Source organism: Vulpes lagopus, chromosome 7 (assembly GCF_018345385.1).
Source record: "Vulpes lagopus strain Blue_001 chromosome 7, ASM1834538v1, whole genome shotgun sequence".
NCBI lineage: Eukaryota > Metazoa > Chordata > Mammalia > Carnivora > Canidae > Vulpes > Vulpes lagopus.
The window spans coordinates 8,193,003-8,207,611 of record NC_054830.1 but is presented as its reverse complement, the minus strand read 5'-3'; the positions used below and the strand labels follow the sequence as shown (position 1 = coordinate 8,207,611).

The following is a 14,609-nucleotide window of genomic DNA, read 5'->3' as shown; positions in this document are numbered from 1 at the left end:
CCCGCCGATGCAGCCCAAGACCTTATTGGCGCCTTCCCGTTTCCGCAGATCTTAGGAGCCGCGATGTAATTGGATAAAATCCAGACGAGGGGGCGGGATTCCAGCTGGTTTCCGCTAATCGATTAGTCAGTATCTAAGGAGGGCGGTGCGGGAGGCGGCAGCTCTACCGTCCAATTGGCTTCAGGCTTAGCTGGGAGGCGGGATGAATTCTTGGAGGTGACTGAAGAGGTCCGCGGGCCACCTGGGAGCGCCGGAGCGAGGTAGCTGGCCCAGCCCGCCCGGCCCCCGAGATCTGGCCCTGGCACGCCTGTTCTCGGGTTCCTGGGTGCTGCGGGTTGAGGTCTGGGTGCAGTGATAGGGTCGGTGTCCTCGGCGTGAGATTTGGGGTTTCCCAGCATTAGATGGGGGTGTCCAGGGGTGCTTTGGGGACCTTCATAGTGATATCTGGGATCCTGAGATGACAGCAGGCGTCCTTACGGTTACAATTAGGTCCCTGGGCTGATTTTGGGGAGTCCCCGCGGGGAATCTCTGAATACCCAGGGCTGGGAGTTTGAGCTGCTGGGGCTAACTGAAATTTTCGAGTCTCGGAGACGGCGCGGATGCTGGGGGTCCTGAAAGCCTGAGATCCTGAGGGCTGACATTTGGAGAGACTGGGCTAGAGGTTGTCTCGGGATTGTTCTGGGTCTTCCCCACCCCCATTCCCCGGCCTGGTATCCCTTGATCTCTCCTGGGTTGGCCGTGATCCTGGCCTCGAGCAGGCTCACAGGCTGAAGACCATGGGGCAAGGGTAAAACTCTGGGACACCCGGTGCCTTTTTCCCAGGCCTGCAAGATGGAGGAAGGCGGGAATCCTGGAAGCCTGACTAAGATGGTCCATCTACTGGTCTTGTCAGGGGCGTGGGGCATGCAAATGTGGGTGACCTTCATCTCAGGTAGGGACCCCCCACCTGGACATCATGGGTACCCAGGGTGGAGACAAGAATGAGAGGGGTACTGGGAAGCGTCCTAACAGGCATGTGGCTCACTGTACCCCCACAGGCTTCCAGCTTTTCCGAAACCTTCCCCGACATACCTTCGGCCTGGTGCAAAGCAAACTCTTCCCTTTATACTTTCACATCTCCATGGGCTGTGCCTTCATCAACCTCTGCATCTTGGCTTCACAACATGCCTGGGCTCAGCTCACATTCTGGGAGGCCAGCCAGGTATGCGGGCTTGGGCTCCACTGCCCTCTGGAGACCCGTTCCCAGGACCCCACTTAGTACCTATGGCTACACCTTTGTGAGAATTTAAAAAACAAAAAAAGCAACTACACCTTCCTGGTGGGTGCCAAACTGGGCTCTGGATACCCTTGAGCAGTGCACAGCCTGCACAACCATCCCTAGCAGCCCTTTCTATCCCTCAGTGTGTCTCTGCTGGTTGCTGCTCCTTCTCTTTCCCCTGGCTGGGCCTGCTGCCAAGTTGTGGTGACTCAGCTGGGTTCGGGCAGTGACCCCAGCTCTTTGTTTAAAAACCAGCCTGACTGGGAATTTACAATACCCCACTCCCATCGACACATTTTCCTAGCCACAAGGCAGGGGAACCATCTCTGCATCTCATATTTCTGCATCCTGCCCTCCTCCTGCCCCTGTTATGTTCCTCAGATGTGGGCAGGTGAGGCCTGACAAGGATTTCAAGAATAATCCCCAAGAGTCAGGAGAGGATTATGGGTAACTGGAACCTCAAGGATTTTCTATTCACTCCTGTGGGCCCAATCTCAGTTTCTGGAGTCTGGGCAGGGACCATAGAGGAGATGGGCCCTGTCTTAGGCTCTTTTTGGCCGGTGGTGGGGGACAGTTCTGGTGCTCTGCCCAATTTGGGGAAGAGAGGTTCTGCCCTGAGATGCCCCCAGTTTGGGGCAGCAGGAGGGGAGGAGGTAAGGCTGTGTTGTGGAAACTTCCAGTCTGGGTATCAGAGGAGGAGAGGCTCAGAAGGTTTTGGGAGAGAATAGAGGACATGGTGCTGGAGCTGCTGGTTTTAGGGTATGAAAGCTAGGAGCCGGGAGCTCTGCTTGGGGCCTCTAGACTGGGTTTGGGGAAGGACAGGGAGGCCTGGCTTTGACCTAATACTGTCTCCCACCCACCTCTGGGCTTTGAGGATGCAGGAGGACCCTCCCTAGGATCCCTCCTGCCCCCTCGGCATGATTCACCTTGTCCTCCTTCCACCACCCTACCAGCTCTGCCTGCTGTTCCTGAGCCTCACATTGTCCACTATCAACGCCCGCTGGCTGGAGCCTCGCACCACAGCTGCCATGTGGGCCCTGCACACAGTGGAGAAGGAGCGGGGCCTGGGTGGGGAGGTGCCTGGAAGCCACCAGGGCCCCGACCCCTACCGCCAGCTGCGAGGGCAAGACCCCAAGTACAGTGTCCTCCGCCAGACCTTTTTCCGCTACCATGGCCTGTCTTCCATTTGCAATCTGGGCTGCCTCCTGAGCAATGGGATCTGTCTTGCAGGCCTTGCCCTGAGCCTCAGGAGCCTCTAAGCACTCACTTCCTCTCTGGCCCCGCTGAGGCCCCAAATGTTTAATAAACACTTCTTTGGAAATGGCTGCTGTCATTCTTCTCCCAACTGGAAAGCAGGAAGAGGGGTGGGCGAAGGTAGAGCTGAGGGCCTTCGTCACCATATTCATGTGGCAGGATTTGGAGTGTTAGTCATTACAGACCCTAAGCTCTTCCTGTAAAGTGTCCATTTACTGAGTACCTGCTGTGTGCCAGGCATGGCACTAACCATCGTATGTACCATGTATTATTATAACAATAGCTGATTTGATCATATTTCCCACCCCATTGACACTGGGGATGGCTGCATGACTTGCCAAATTGGCCAAGGAAATGTGAACAGAGTCACTTCCAAAGAGAAGTGTACAAGCCAGTGCATGATTAGCTACATTTTTCCTTCACCACAATGACCAGTGTGAGTGAGAAGAACACCTTGGGTGTCGAGTGCCATGGAGACTTTGGGGCTGCTTGTTACTGATCATATGCTGGCCCTTCCTGATGCATGTCCTCTCCATTCACCCATGTGGCAGCCCTTGGAGGGAGCTACAATTGTTCCCATGAAGCAATGGGGATTCAGAGTTCAAGTTGCTTTAGGTGTAGTTGATGGGATTTGACTCCAGCAAAGCCCACAGATGTTCTCATGGCTTGAAGAAAATTCTGGAGCCTCATCTGAGCCTGGATGTGAGAATTTCCTCATTGTGTGGCCTCAGTCAAAGAGGTGCCCTTCTCTGAGGCTCCATTTCCTTACCTGTAAACGGTTTAATTCTAAGAGCCCTTCAGGGTATTTCGCAGGGACCTAGACCACTTTAGGGTGGAGCATCGCACTTTCGAGATCCTAACTCAGGTCAGAGCCTTCACACAGTCCTGTGAGGTACCAATTTTTTTAAAAAAGATTTTATTTATCCATAAGAGTACATAGAGAGGCAGAAAAACAGGCAGAGGGAGGTGCAGGCTCCCCGCAGGGAACCCGATGGGAAACTCGAGGACCCTGGGATCACCACCAAGCGGAAGGCAGACGCTCAGCCACTGAGCCACCCGGGTGCCCCGGTAGGGACTCTTATTATGCACCACTGGACGCCCGGACGCACCAGGCTCCCCGGGAGGTTAAGTAACACGTCCAAAGTTAAACCGAGTTAGGAAGCGGTGGAGCTGGGATTCGAACCTGACTCCAGAATCCGCTCCCTTAACTTCCGTGCAGAGAAGGAGCCCTACGTACCGTTAGGAAAGACGAAGTTTATCGTCGGGGGGCGGGCCCGAGGCCGCCCCAGCGCGGGGCGCTTCCAGCCCCTCCCCCAGGCTCCCGCAAGCCCCGCCCCGGACTCGGCCCCGCCCCGCCCCTCCCGGGAGCGGCTCCTCCTCCCCCGCCTGGGCGGAGCGGGAGCGGGATCCGGGTGGCTGCGGGCAGCGGCGGTGGCTGCGGCGGCGGCTGCGGGGTCGGCGTCGCGCCTGGGGCCAGGCCGCAGCGAGTTCGCAGCAGGAGCGCCCGCGGGCAGCGCCCCCCACGCGAGGTGACCCCTTCGGAGGGACCGCACCCCCGCCCCGCACCTCCGCGTCCCCGCAGGTCTGGGGGCCGGGGGCTAGAGGGAGGGCCCGGGGAGCGGGGAACAAAGGCGGGCGGAGGGGGAACGCCTCTTCCCTCGCCCCCACCCAGCTGGGCTCCTTGGGGAGCGTTAATGGGGCGCGGGCGGGGCCGAGAGCCCAGCTGGGAACAGGAGATGGGACCATATGGTGATGGGAGGAAGCTCCTGAGCCCCCCTGCACCGGCGGGGGCGCCCCAAATCCACCAGGGAGATAGGGCCGAGGCCCCCGAGGACCCTTCTCTAGTGCCAGGTGTGAGGGAGGGTGGGCAGATGGTCGGCAAGAGGTGGGACCGGCTGACAGGTGGGCTGGGGCTGGGGCTGGGGGTGGGGTAAGGGCCCCAGCCTGGCAGCCCTGCCCAACATGGGGAAAGGTTTCCTGCCTCTTGTCTTCCCCTCCTCTGAACTCGTTCTCCCGGAACACCGGGTGGGGCCCAGGGCTGGGCAGGAAAGCGGGCTGGTTCGGTCCTCTTTTAAAATGGAAAAAAGCCCCACAGGCAGTTGAGAAATAGCTTTGCTCAGGGTTCCTCTGCCAGCCAGTGTGCCCTCCATTCACCCAGGCCTCCCTGTGCAGCTCAAGGAGAAGCCATAGACGGCTGGGGAAACTGAGGCCTAGGGAGAGAATGAGGGCTGAGGGGGTGTCCCAGACCCAGATAAAGCAGCCTAGCCTTGGGGACAGATTGCCAAGAAAGGAAGAATCAGGAATTAGAGGGGTATGGTGGTGGTAGGGTGGGGGGGTTCTTATTAGGTGGCTTCCTTAGAGTCGAGGACTGTCATTGCAGCCTCTGTGGGCTGGGGCCGGGGTGAGTCAGCCCTGCCCGGAGGGAGACAGGCCCACCCTTTTAACAAACAGAAGGTGGCAGGACCCATCTGGGGGTAGAGCTGGGCTTTAAACCTGGGTTGTATCCAATGAAACCCCCGTGGAGGCCAGGGATGGGGTTAAACTCAGCATAGAGGTGGGGGGGTGGTCAGGGCAGGTGTCCTTGCCAAAGTCAACAGCCAGGCCCTGAGGGGGGGCTCTATCCAGCTGGCAGGCCCTCCTCCCCCCAGCTCATACCTGGCCCCAGCCAGCTGCTCACTCCCGGGCAAAGTCCACACCTGCACCTTCTGCAGGGTCTGGTTCCTCGGTGGCCAGAGGAGGCACTGCATGTGTCTCCCCTCCACAACCTGGGCCCTTGCATTTGATAAGCAGCCCCATTTTCCAGAAGAGGATACAGAGGGCCAGAGAGAGCAAGTGATGCATCTGAGGCCACTTGGCCTCCTAGTGGCAGAAGCAGGATTTGAACCCGGGTCTGGTCCAATACACTGGAGCCATTCCTGGTGGTTTATTTTTCTGCAGGGCCACAGCCCCTCCCCGCACCCCAGGAGGCTCTCTGCCACGATGGCATCAGCTGGAGACCCCCCCACGGGCCCTCGGGATGCAGCAGACCAGAACTTCGACTACATGTTTAAGCTGCTGCTCATCGGCAACAGCAGCGTGGGCAAGACGTCCTTCCTGTTCCGCTACGCGGATGACTCCTTCACACCTGCCTTTGTCAGCACTGTGGGCATCGACTTCAAGGTCAAGACGGTCTATCGTCATGACAAGAGGATCAAGCTGCAGATCTGGGTGGGCCAGGCGGCTATGGTGGACCTGTAGCAAGGGAGAGGGGCCCTGGAGGGGCTGGGGTTCCTCCAAGGAAGTCCATGATAGGGTGTCGGGCTGTGGGGAGGGGCCTCAGGTGAGGGAGAGTAGCCCAAAGACAGGGTGGGGGCTTGGGGTAGATGTGTAGAGTAGGGGGGATTATCTATGAGGTGACTTCATCAGGATGAGGATATGCACTGCCTTGTGGGGTCTGAGGGGCAGACAGTGCTAACCCAAGGCGGGTTAGAAGTCCTGGTGACCAGTGGGGAAGAGGTTGGGGTACCATCGCAGGATTCCCTACTGGGCCTCTGTGCTCCTCAGAGGCATGCTCTTGCTCCCAACAAGGGTGCTAATAATGATTCTCATGGTATTGAGCACCAGAGTGTCTGCATCAGGATGGCGCTCTCTGACCCAGGTGGCTCTTGTATGTGGTCACTAAGTTTGTTCTTGGAGGTGAGGTCAGAGGGGCTTACGAGTCTGTGAGAGGCCGCTGACCCACGGAAAGCCGTGCCTCCCATCAGACTGGGGCTGTGAGGGCCGGCCCATATTTCTCCCATCAGACAGAGATTATACAGGCAAGGCCATGTCTCACCCATCAGACTGGGGCTATGAGCACAAGGTGGTGACCCGCTTAGGGCCCTGCAGGGGTTGGTTGGGGAACAGGATAGCTTCTAGTGGCCTGACCCTGCTGTGTGCCTAGGACACGGCGGGCCAGGAGCGCTACCGTACAATCACCACCGCCTACTACCGCGGAGCCATGGGCTTCCTGCTGATGTATGATGTTGCCAACCAGGAATCCTTCGCCGCCGTGCAGGACTGGTGAGTGCTTGCTGACCACGGACACCTGACCTTCCCCCTCCTCCCCTGACTCTTAATTTCTAGCCTAATGGCCCTCAAACTCCACAGGGCCACACAGATCAAGACCTACTCATGGGACAACGCTCAGGTAATCCTCGTGGGGAACAAGTGTGACCTGGAAGATGAGCGTGTCGTGCCTACCGAGGATGGCCGGAGACTCGCTGATGACCTTGGTTAGTGCCCAGCCTGGACCCCAGGCCCTGGACCTCCCAGAACCACACCCTTAATCCCCACCCTTGGGTCCCAGGTCCAACCACAGTCATCAACCCTCTGCCCTTTGAGGATCCGCTCAAAAAAATACCCACAGGTATGCCACGTTCTGCATTTAATCTCGGAGAATTCAGGGACAGATACTCCCCACCTTCCCATCGCTCTGGGAACCCAGACTTGGCAAAAATATTTCTGGAAATTTATCCTCCAAACATCCCACCCACATGGGAAGTGGGGAGTACAGCAAATCACAGCACTGTTGACAACCTCCTAAACGTCTCGCCGTGGGGAAAGCAGCTATGCATAAAACACAGTCACACAGTAGAATACTACACAGCTGTGCAAAGGGATGAACACGTTCTTTGTGTCCTGCTATGGCAAGATCTCTGGGATGTCGGGTTTAGTAGAAAAAGCAAAGTGCAAAAACGTGGGTTTGGCTGCTTCCTGTAGTCCGCGGCTCAGCAGATGTTTTCTCAAAGGGCCAGATAGGAAATAGCTACAGTCTTAGGGTCTTTGTCCCCACACTCAGCTCTGCCTGAAAGGGGCCAGAGAGCATATGTGGCTGTCTGTCAGAAAAACTCAGTTTACAAAATTAGGTGAGGGGCCAGATCTGGCCCATGACTCGAAGTTTGCTGGCCCCTGCAGGAGTGTGTAAAAATGTATGCAAATAAGAATATATACTTAGGTTTGCCCAAAGAAACTCCAGAAGGACACAGAAGGATCTACTAACAGTGATGACATCTGTGTGTCTGAGAACTGGGGACCAGGGCACTGGGATGTGAGGAGGAATTTTCAGTCTACCTTTTTGAATCAGGTAAATGGAAATTTAGGCTAAAAGGAAATCTTTTTTTTTTTTTTTAATTTAAGATTTTATTTATTTGAGAGAAAGTGTGTGTGTGTTATGCACACAAGTGGGGATAGGGGCAGAGGGAGAGGCAGAAGCAGACTCCCTGCTGTACGGGGAGCCTGAGGACACAGGGCTCAATCCCAGGACCCTGGGATCATGACCCGAGCTGAAGACAGATGCTTAACCCACTGAGCTACCCAGGTACCCCTAGGCTAAAAGGAAATCTTGCCTGGAATATTCTAGGATTCTAAGCTCTCCACAAGACTTTCCTTGCAGGAGGCAGTATAACCATCACCATAGGGGAGGGTGGGTTAAGGACCCAGCCTCAGGAGTTAGAGTCCCATCCTATAACCCAGTAGCTATGTGACCTTGAAGACATCACCTCCCCTCTCTGTGCTTCCATTTCTCCATCTGGAAAACAGTGAAAATCATGTCTCCTTCAGAGTGCTGTTAGATGAAATAAGGGACTCCTGGGTGGCTCAGTGGTTGAGCGTCTGCCTTCGGCTCAGGGCATGATCCTAGGTGCAGGGATCAAGTCCCACATCAGGCTCCATGCATGGAGCCTGCTTCTCCCTCTGCGCCTATGTCTCTGTCTCTCTTTCTGTCTCTCATGAATAAATAAATAAAATCTTAAAAAACAAAAAAGATGAAATAAGTTAACACTGGCCCTGATTGAACATTAACTTATATTATTTCTTGGTTGCTTTGTGATTTCATATTGGTAGCTTCAGCTTTCTGGGCCTGCACTTCCTCCTGTGTGAAATGGAGATTATAACAGCCCCAGCTCATCAAGCTGTCTTGGGGGGCAAATGAGTTTTTGTTTTTGTTTTTTAAGATTTTATTTATTTATTCATGAGAGACACAGAGTAAGGCAGAGACATAGGCAGAGGGACAAGCAGGCTCCCTGATGCAGGACCCGATCCTGGGACTCTGGGATGACGACCTGAGCCAAAGGCAGACACTCAACCACTGAGCCACCCAGGCATCCCAGGGCTAAATGAGTTCTGACATATAAAGCCGATATCACAGCCTGGCACACATGCAGTTGCATCTAAGTGTTGGCTGGCATGACGGTGAACTGTTGTTGACACTTGCACACAAAATTCTAGGCACCACATAATGACCCACAAATCCTAAAATATTTACTATCTGCCCCTTTATGGAGAAAGTTCAGGGACGCTATATTATAAACAGTCTTTTTTCTTTTTTTTCCTTACCGTCTATTTGTTAGACAAACTAGGTCTTTGTTCTATGGAACATCTTCCACTTGAGATTTGGCTCTTTGCTCCCTCATGGTGTCATTAACCTGTTCCTCTGTTTTTTGTGTTTTCTGGGAACTCCACCTTGGAGTTCTCATTTCTAGGTATGCTGGGGAGTCAGCTTTTGCAGCTGGGGCCCAGATCCCCCAGTTTGCCTGGAACTGGTGAAATTAGCTATTGATTTCTAATCGTGGGCTGGAATACTTGTCGATGTTGCCCCCACCTTGCAGAGAACATCTAGAGACTGGGCGTAAAGGGGCTTCCTACTCTGTCATTAAGTTTAAAATACTGATGTACAGAGCAGGAGACATAATTTGATCCCAGTTTTGTAGGAAAAAAGCAACACACACATACCCCCTACAAACCCAACCCCAATAATTATGTATTTATATTATCTTAAAAATGAAAAATGAGAGCAGCCTGGGTGGCTCAGCGATTTAGCGCCATCTCCAGCCCAGGGCATGATCCTGGAGACCCTGGATCGAGTCCCATGTCAGGCTCCCTGCAGGGAGCCTGCTTTTCCCTCTGCCTGTCTCTCTCTCTCTGCGTGTCTCTCATGAATAAATAAATAAAATATTTAAAAAAAAAAAAAAAAGAAAAGCAAGGGACGCCTGGGTAGCTCAGCAGTTAAGCATCTGCCTTCTGTCCAGGGGATGATCCTGGAGACCCAGGATCGAGTCCCATATCGGGCTCCCTGCATGGAACTTGCTTCTTCCTCTGCCTGTGTCTCTGCCTCTCTCTCTGTGTCTCTCATGAATAAATAAATAAAATCTTAAAAAAAAACCATGAAAAGCGAAACACCAAAACACCAATGGCAATTGCTTCTGGATAATGAGGTTACAAATAGCTTTTATATCTGTCTTGATATTTTTCAGTGGTTTCTAACTTTAGTGAATTTCTCCACTGAATATTTATAATCAGGACAAAAAAAAAGTATTAAAAAAAGAACTCGGATGCTTTGAGGCAGAGCCGCACACAGATAAGGAAATGCCAGTTTTGCCTGGGAAGGCAGTGGGGGTGACATTGATCAGGAAGCTTGGAGTAAGAGATCTGAGTTCATGGCCTGCCTCTGTCATTCAGTCAATCATTCATTCATTCAGTTAGTAGTTTCCGACACCTGCTCTATGCCAGGCACCAAACAAGTCAGACAGTAATCTGCCCTCCCAGAGCTGGCATTCTAATAGCAGAGACCAATAGGAAATGGATAAATACACACATAATTATTTGATTGTAATTACATTTTTATGGGACAGCATGACTAGTGCTGGGATAGAGCCGTTTACCCTGTGCTGTGTGTAGTATAGGGGGTGTTTGTCTGAATTTCTGGCCCAATTTCTGGCAGGTGTGGTGGATATGGACATATTGGGGACCATTCAGGGGTAGCTCCCTGTAGGCCGAGCCTGAGCCAATCTTTTAGGGGTGCGGGAAAGATTGTCATGTACACCCACCCTTATTTTTAGGTCGGCAGCCCACTTTTTGTAGCTGAGGAACCATGGGCAAGTCCTCAGATCCTTTATACTACCTTCCATCTTTGGGAGAAGAAGCTTTTTAAATTAAAAAAGTTTCAAAAATTATTTTATTTTATTTTATTTTTCTTATTATTTATTTATTTATTATTTATTGATTGACCGATTTAGATTGATTTAGATTTTTATTTATTTATTCATGAGAGACACAGAGAGAGAGGCAGAGACACAGGCAGAGGGAGAGGCCACATGCAGGGAGCCCAATGTGGGACTTGATCCCAGGTCTCCAGGATCACGCCCTGAGCCAAAGGCAGGCGTGAAACCACTGAACCACCCCGGCTGCCCTATTTTATTTTTCTTTTTGAGAGAGAGAGAGAGAGAGAAAGAGGGAGAGGGGGAGGGGCAGAGGGAGAAGGAGAGAAAGACTGTCAAGCAGGCTCCATGCCCAGCATGGAGCTCCACCTGGAGCTTAATCCCAAGACCCTGAGATCATGACCTGAGTCGAAATCGAGAGTCGGATTCTTAACTGTCTGAGCCACCCAGGTTCCCTGGGACAAGCTTTTTTGTTTAAATGAGAGACAAGTTAGGAGTGTTTGGGTGTCTGCTACTGCTTATTATTTATTACTATCATTATTACCACCTCTAGTACTTTCTGTAGGTCAAGACTGTGGGCATCACATATGCCCCATGGACGCTGGGAAGCCTTGCCGTTCGTTACATGCCTGCCAGGCACCAGAACATCACTAGCTGGACCCTTGTAGCCACTGCTCTGTGAGAAAGAGATTCTTGGAATAGTCCAAACTGGGACTGCTACCACAGACTTTTTTTTTTTTTAATTATTTTTTAATTTATTTTATTTTTAAGATTTTATTTATTCATGAGAGAGAGAGAGAGAGGCAGAGACACAGGCAGAAGGAGAAGCAGGCTCCATGCCGGGAGCCTGTCGCAGGACTCATTCCCAGGACTCCAGGATCGTACCCTGGGCCAAAAGCAGGCGCCAAACCGCTGAGCCACCCAGGGATCCCCTACCACAGATTTTTATTGGCATCAGCGTCATTCCCTTTTTACAGATGCACCAACTGAGGCTTCAAGAGACTGAGGTTCTCAGCCAATGTCTCACAACCTCATGAAAGGCAAACCTGGGCTTAGAAACCAGGTTTGGATGATGCACAGCCCAAGCCCTACCCCTGGGGGGTCTCACTGGTGTTCCCACCTTGTGTCCCTCTAGGTTTTGAGTTCTTTGAGGCCAGCGCCAAGGAGAACATCAACGTGAAGCAGGTCTTTGAGCGCCTGGTGGACGTCATCTGCGAGAAGATGAACGAGTCCCTTGAACCCAGCTCCAGCCCGGGGAGCAATGGGAAGGGCCCAGCCTTGGGGGACACCCCACCCCCCGAGCCCAGCAGCTGCAGCTGCTAAAGGTGGTCCCCAACCCCTGCCCACCCCTTCTGGCCTTGGCAGGGACTGTGACAGAGGCATGAGCCACAAGGGCTGTTTCCAAGCTCAGGGCACCCCCTTCCCTCCGGTCAGCTGCCCCGACTCCCGCATGGTCTCCAGCTTGCCCAGGCAGCCTTCTCACAAGCTCCAGACCCTGGGGATCCTGCACTGCAGGCAGAGTCTGGGGATGCTGACATGCACGAGCTTGCTGCTTTTCAGGAATTTGAACGGAGGGAACATGGGCAGCATGTCCCACCCCGCCTGGTGGAGGGGTGTCCACAGTGCCTTCGGGGTTGAAACTGTTGTCCTCGTCCATTCTGTTTGGGCATTGCCTGGCGTTCACGAGCTGGTCAAAGATGGTTCGTTTTCTTCGTCCTGCGGTGTGGGTCCTCAGAGTTCATCCCTGGGGATGTCAAAGGCAACTCCTTTCTCAGGGTCCCCTGGTGTGGTCCCAGGCCCACCTGTGAACCTCCTCAGACCTCAAGCTTCCAAGGAGTGAAGGTGATTATAGCCCTTGCAGACTCTTTCCCCCTGGCCTGCAGATCCCCTGCCTGTGAAAGCAGTATTAAAACAGCTTTTCCCATTGTCAAGGGACAGGAAGTCAGAGACCTGACCCCCCCCCCAGCTTCAGGGACCCCAGAAGTGCCTTCAGAGCCTCCCCAGTGTTCCACATCACCCACACCCCTGCCACTGTTTTGGCTTATCCACTGCATCTCTGATCCCTGGATTGAGTTCTGGAACTATGGTCCGCATCAGCCTGGGCAGAGAACATTGCAACTCTTGGCATTCCCGCTGGCGTCTTTTTGGTAGAAGTTAACCCCAGAGCCAGGAGCCCGGGCCCTCCGGCCCGTACCTGCCTCTCCCAGGCCCCATTTAGCTGGTGATGTTTTAAGCAAGATCTTTCCACATCTTATATCCTGCTAGAAAAGGAAATTGAGCAATATTCCAGTCTCCTGCTCTTGCTGGCGACTTGCTGCTAGAAGGACTGGGCTCCTCCCATTCAAGAGCCCTTGAAGACCCAGAGTCTTGTTTCCTGAGCCAAGTCATTGGTGGGGCCCAGGGAGGTGATGTCTCCTCCTAATGGAGGAGTCACTCTCAGGGAGGCTTTAGGGTTGGGCTGAAGGGGCAAGAAAGCAGAATTGGGTAATTGCTGTTGCCACATGCCTTTCACTGACACAGCCTGGGAGTGGCAGGCTGATGGGGATACACCGGGACTCAGTCCCCAGTTGACACACCATCTGGGAGCCCACAAGGCTGCGGTGCCCAGCTGGCAGGGGCTCCTACTGGGAGGTTATGTGCAGTTTGGGGAGCTCCGTCTTGATCTCCACCCCCCACCGCAGCTCAGTGCCCTTCCTGCCCACCAAAGTCCAAACTCCAGTGGTATGGGGCACCTGTTTCTGCCCCACAACACCAACTAACATCCCATAACATGACAAACACAGGGAAGATGGTCTAAACAGATGGTTTGTGCTCCACTCCCAGCCCCTGCCACCAAAATGACTTGCTATAGCCTTAAAGAGCTCAGCCTCCTTCTGAAGGGAGGAAGACCTGGTTCGAGTTTTATTTCACTTTTACCATTATAGAAGCTCTAGATTGGATTCTTTTCTAGACAGGCCCTGTTCACCCCTTACCAAGGGCTGCCCTTAGAGCTTCAAAGGGAGCGTATCTTTGCAAGCCAACAAATCATGTGACTGGTCAAATGGACAAGTTTCTGGGAACACAATGAGTTTGAGGGAATGTTTGGGGCAGTAGTCAAAAATGTTAGTTGCTTTGACATAAAAGATTAAAGCAGCCATTAAGAAACAAAAACAAGTCTGTTAAGATGTACTGTGGGCCATCAAGATTCTGTTGGCCAGTCCATTTTTCTTAAACTGCTTGCTAGAAAAAAAAAAAAAAAAAAGATGGACCAAAGTGCCCTTACCTAAGGGACTAGCCAACCTGTCATAGCCCACCTGATAAAAAACAGCTTTGGCTGTGTCTTGTGCCTGACATGAAGTGAGCCTTGTGTCTACACGTGATTTTTGAACACTTGAGCTTTAAGTAGCAACTGAGACAGCTAGCTGCCTCTGGTTTTCTCAAAATTAGGAATAATGTAGGAGAGGGTTTTTTTGGGTTTCTTCTAAAAATAATGCAGGTTTTTATTGTATAATTTTGGGTGGGAGGCTTCACTCACGATGGAACCCAAACCAATGTCCTGGAAGATCATGGGGGTGGGGGGGACGGAGTGGGGGAGGGATGGCAGTTCTGAGGGATGGAGATATGTTGAGTTTACAGACAGCAATGAAGCCAAAGCCTGGGGGTGGGGGTGAGATTTCTCAACTCCTGGGAGATGGGTCTGGAGAGGTGGCCTGAGGCTGGGTCCTGAATTCTTACCATTTGCTTTAAGCAGCTGGTCTTTCCACAGGGTTCTGCTTTTTCCTTTTCTTCTTTGGCTTCCCCAGGGTTCATGTTCTTTTGTTTTTCTCCTACTCCACTCCAAAAGGCAAGTAAGGGGTGAAATTTGGTCTCAGTGTTGAAGTGCTAATTCCACGAACCGGCTTCTCCCCTATGATCCCAAAACACTACGGAGTGAGCTTCTCGATTTGGTCATTTATATACTGGATGCAGTTCTCCTGTGTAAGCGATTCTTTGATGTCCACTCAGAAAGACGAGCACTTTTATCCACAAGAGAAAATAAAAGCCGTTATGCCCAGATGCTGGTAGTTTTTTTTTTTTTTTCCCATTAGTGAAATGTGGTTTCCAGGAAGAGGGTGGTTGATTTACAGCCAAGTAGATGGCTGGTCGAGGGCCATGCGTAATGC

The 14,609-nt window shown here is 52.7% G+C and overlaps 2 protein-coding genes across 4 annotated transcripts; both read left to right on the top strand.

Moving 5' to 3' along the window:
• The first annotated feature begins 132 nt into the window (after positions 1-132).
• TMEM205 (transmembrane protein 205) lies at positions 133-2,579 on the top strand. 2 transcript variants are annotated; one of them, XM_041764464.1, is made up of 4 exons: positions 133-260; positions 823-931; positions 1,038-1,201; positions 2,212-2,579. In XM_041764464.1, the coding sequence occupies exons 2-4, from the start codon at positions 832-834 to the stop codon at positions 2,515-2,517; spliced, it is 570 nt and encodes a 189-aa protein (XP_041620398.1). In that variant the 5' UTR covers positions 133-260; positions 823-831; the 3' UTR covers positions 2,518-2,579. The 2 variants fall into 2 exon arrangements, with proteins under 2 accessions (XP_041620398.1, XP_041620399.1); XM_041764465.1 differs by having other exon boundaries at positions 233-359.
• A 1,312-nt stretch (positions 2,580-3,891) lies between these two features.
• RAB3D (RAB3D, member RAS oncogene family) lies at positions 3,892-14,502 on the top strand. 2 transcript variants are annotated; one of them, XM_041764202.1, is made up of 5 exons: positions 3,892-4,041; positions 5,450-5,719; positions 6,435-6,553; positions 6,641-6,765; positions 11,603-14,502. In XM_041764202.1, exons 2-5 carry the CDS (start codon positions 5,492-5,494, stop codon positions 11,788-11,790), a joined length of 660 nt encoding a protein of 219 aa, XP_041620136.1. In that variant the 5' UTR covers positions 3,892-4,041; positions 5,450-5,491; the 3' UTR covers positions 11,791-14,502. The 2 variants fall into 2 exon arrangements, with proteins under 2 accessions (XP_041620136.1, XP_041620135.1); XM_041764201.1 differs by having other exon boundaries at positions 3,892-4,094.
• The last annotated feature ends 107 nt before the right edge of the window (positions 14,503-14,609 follow it).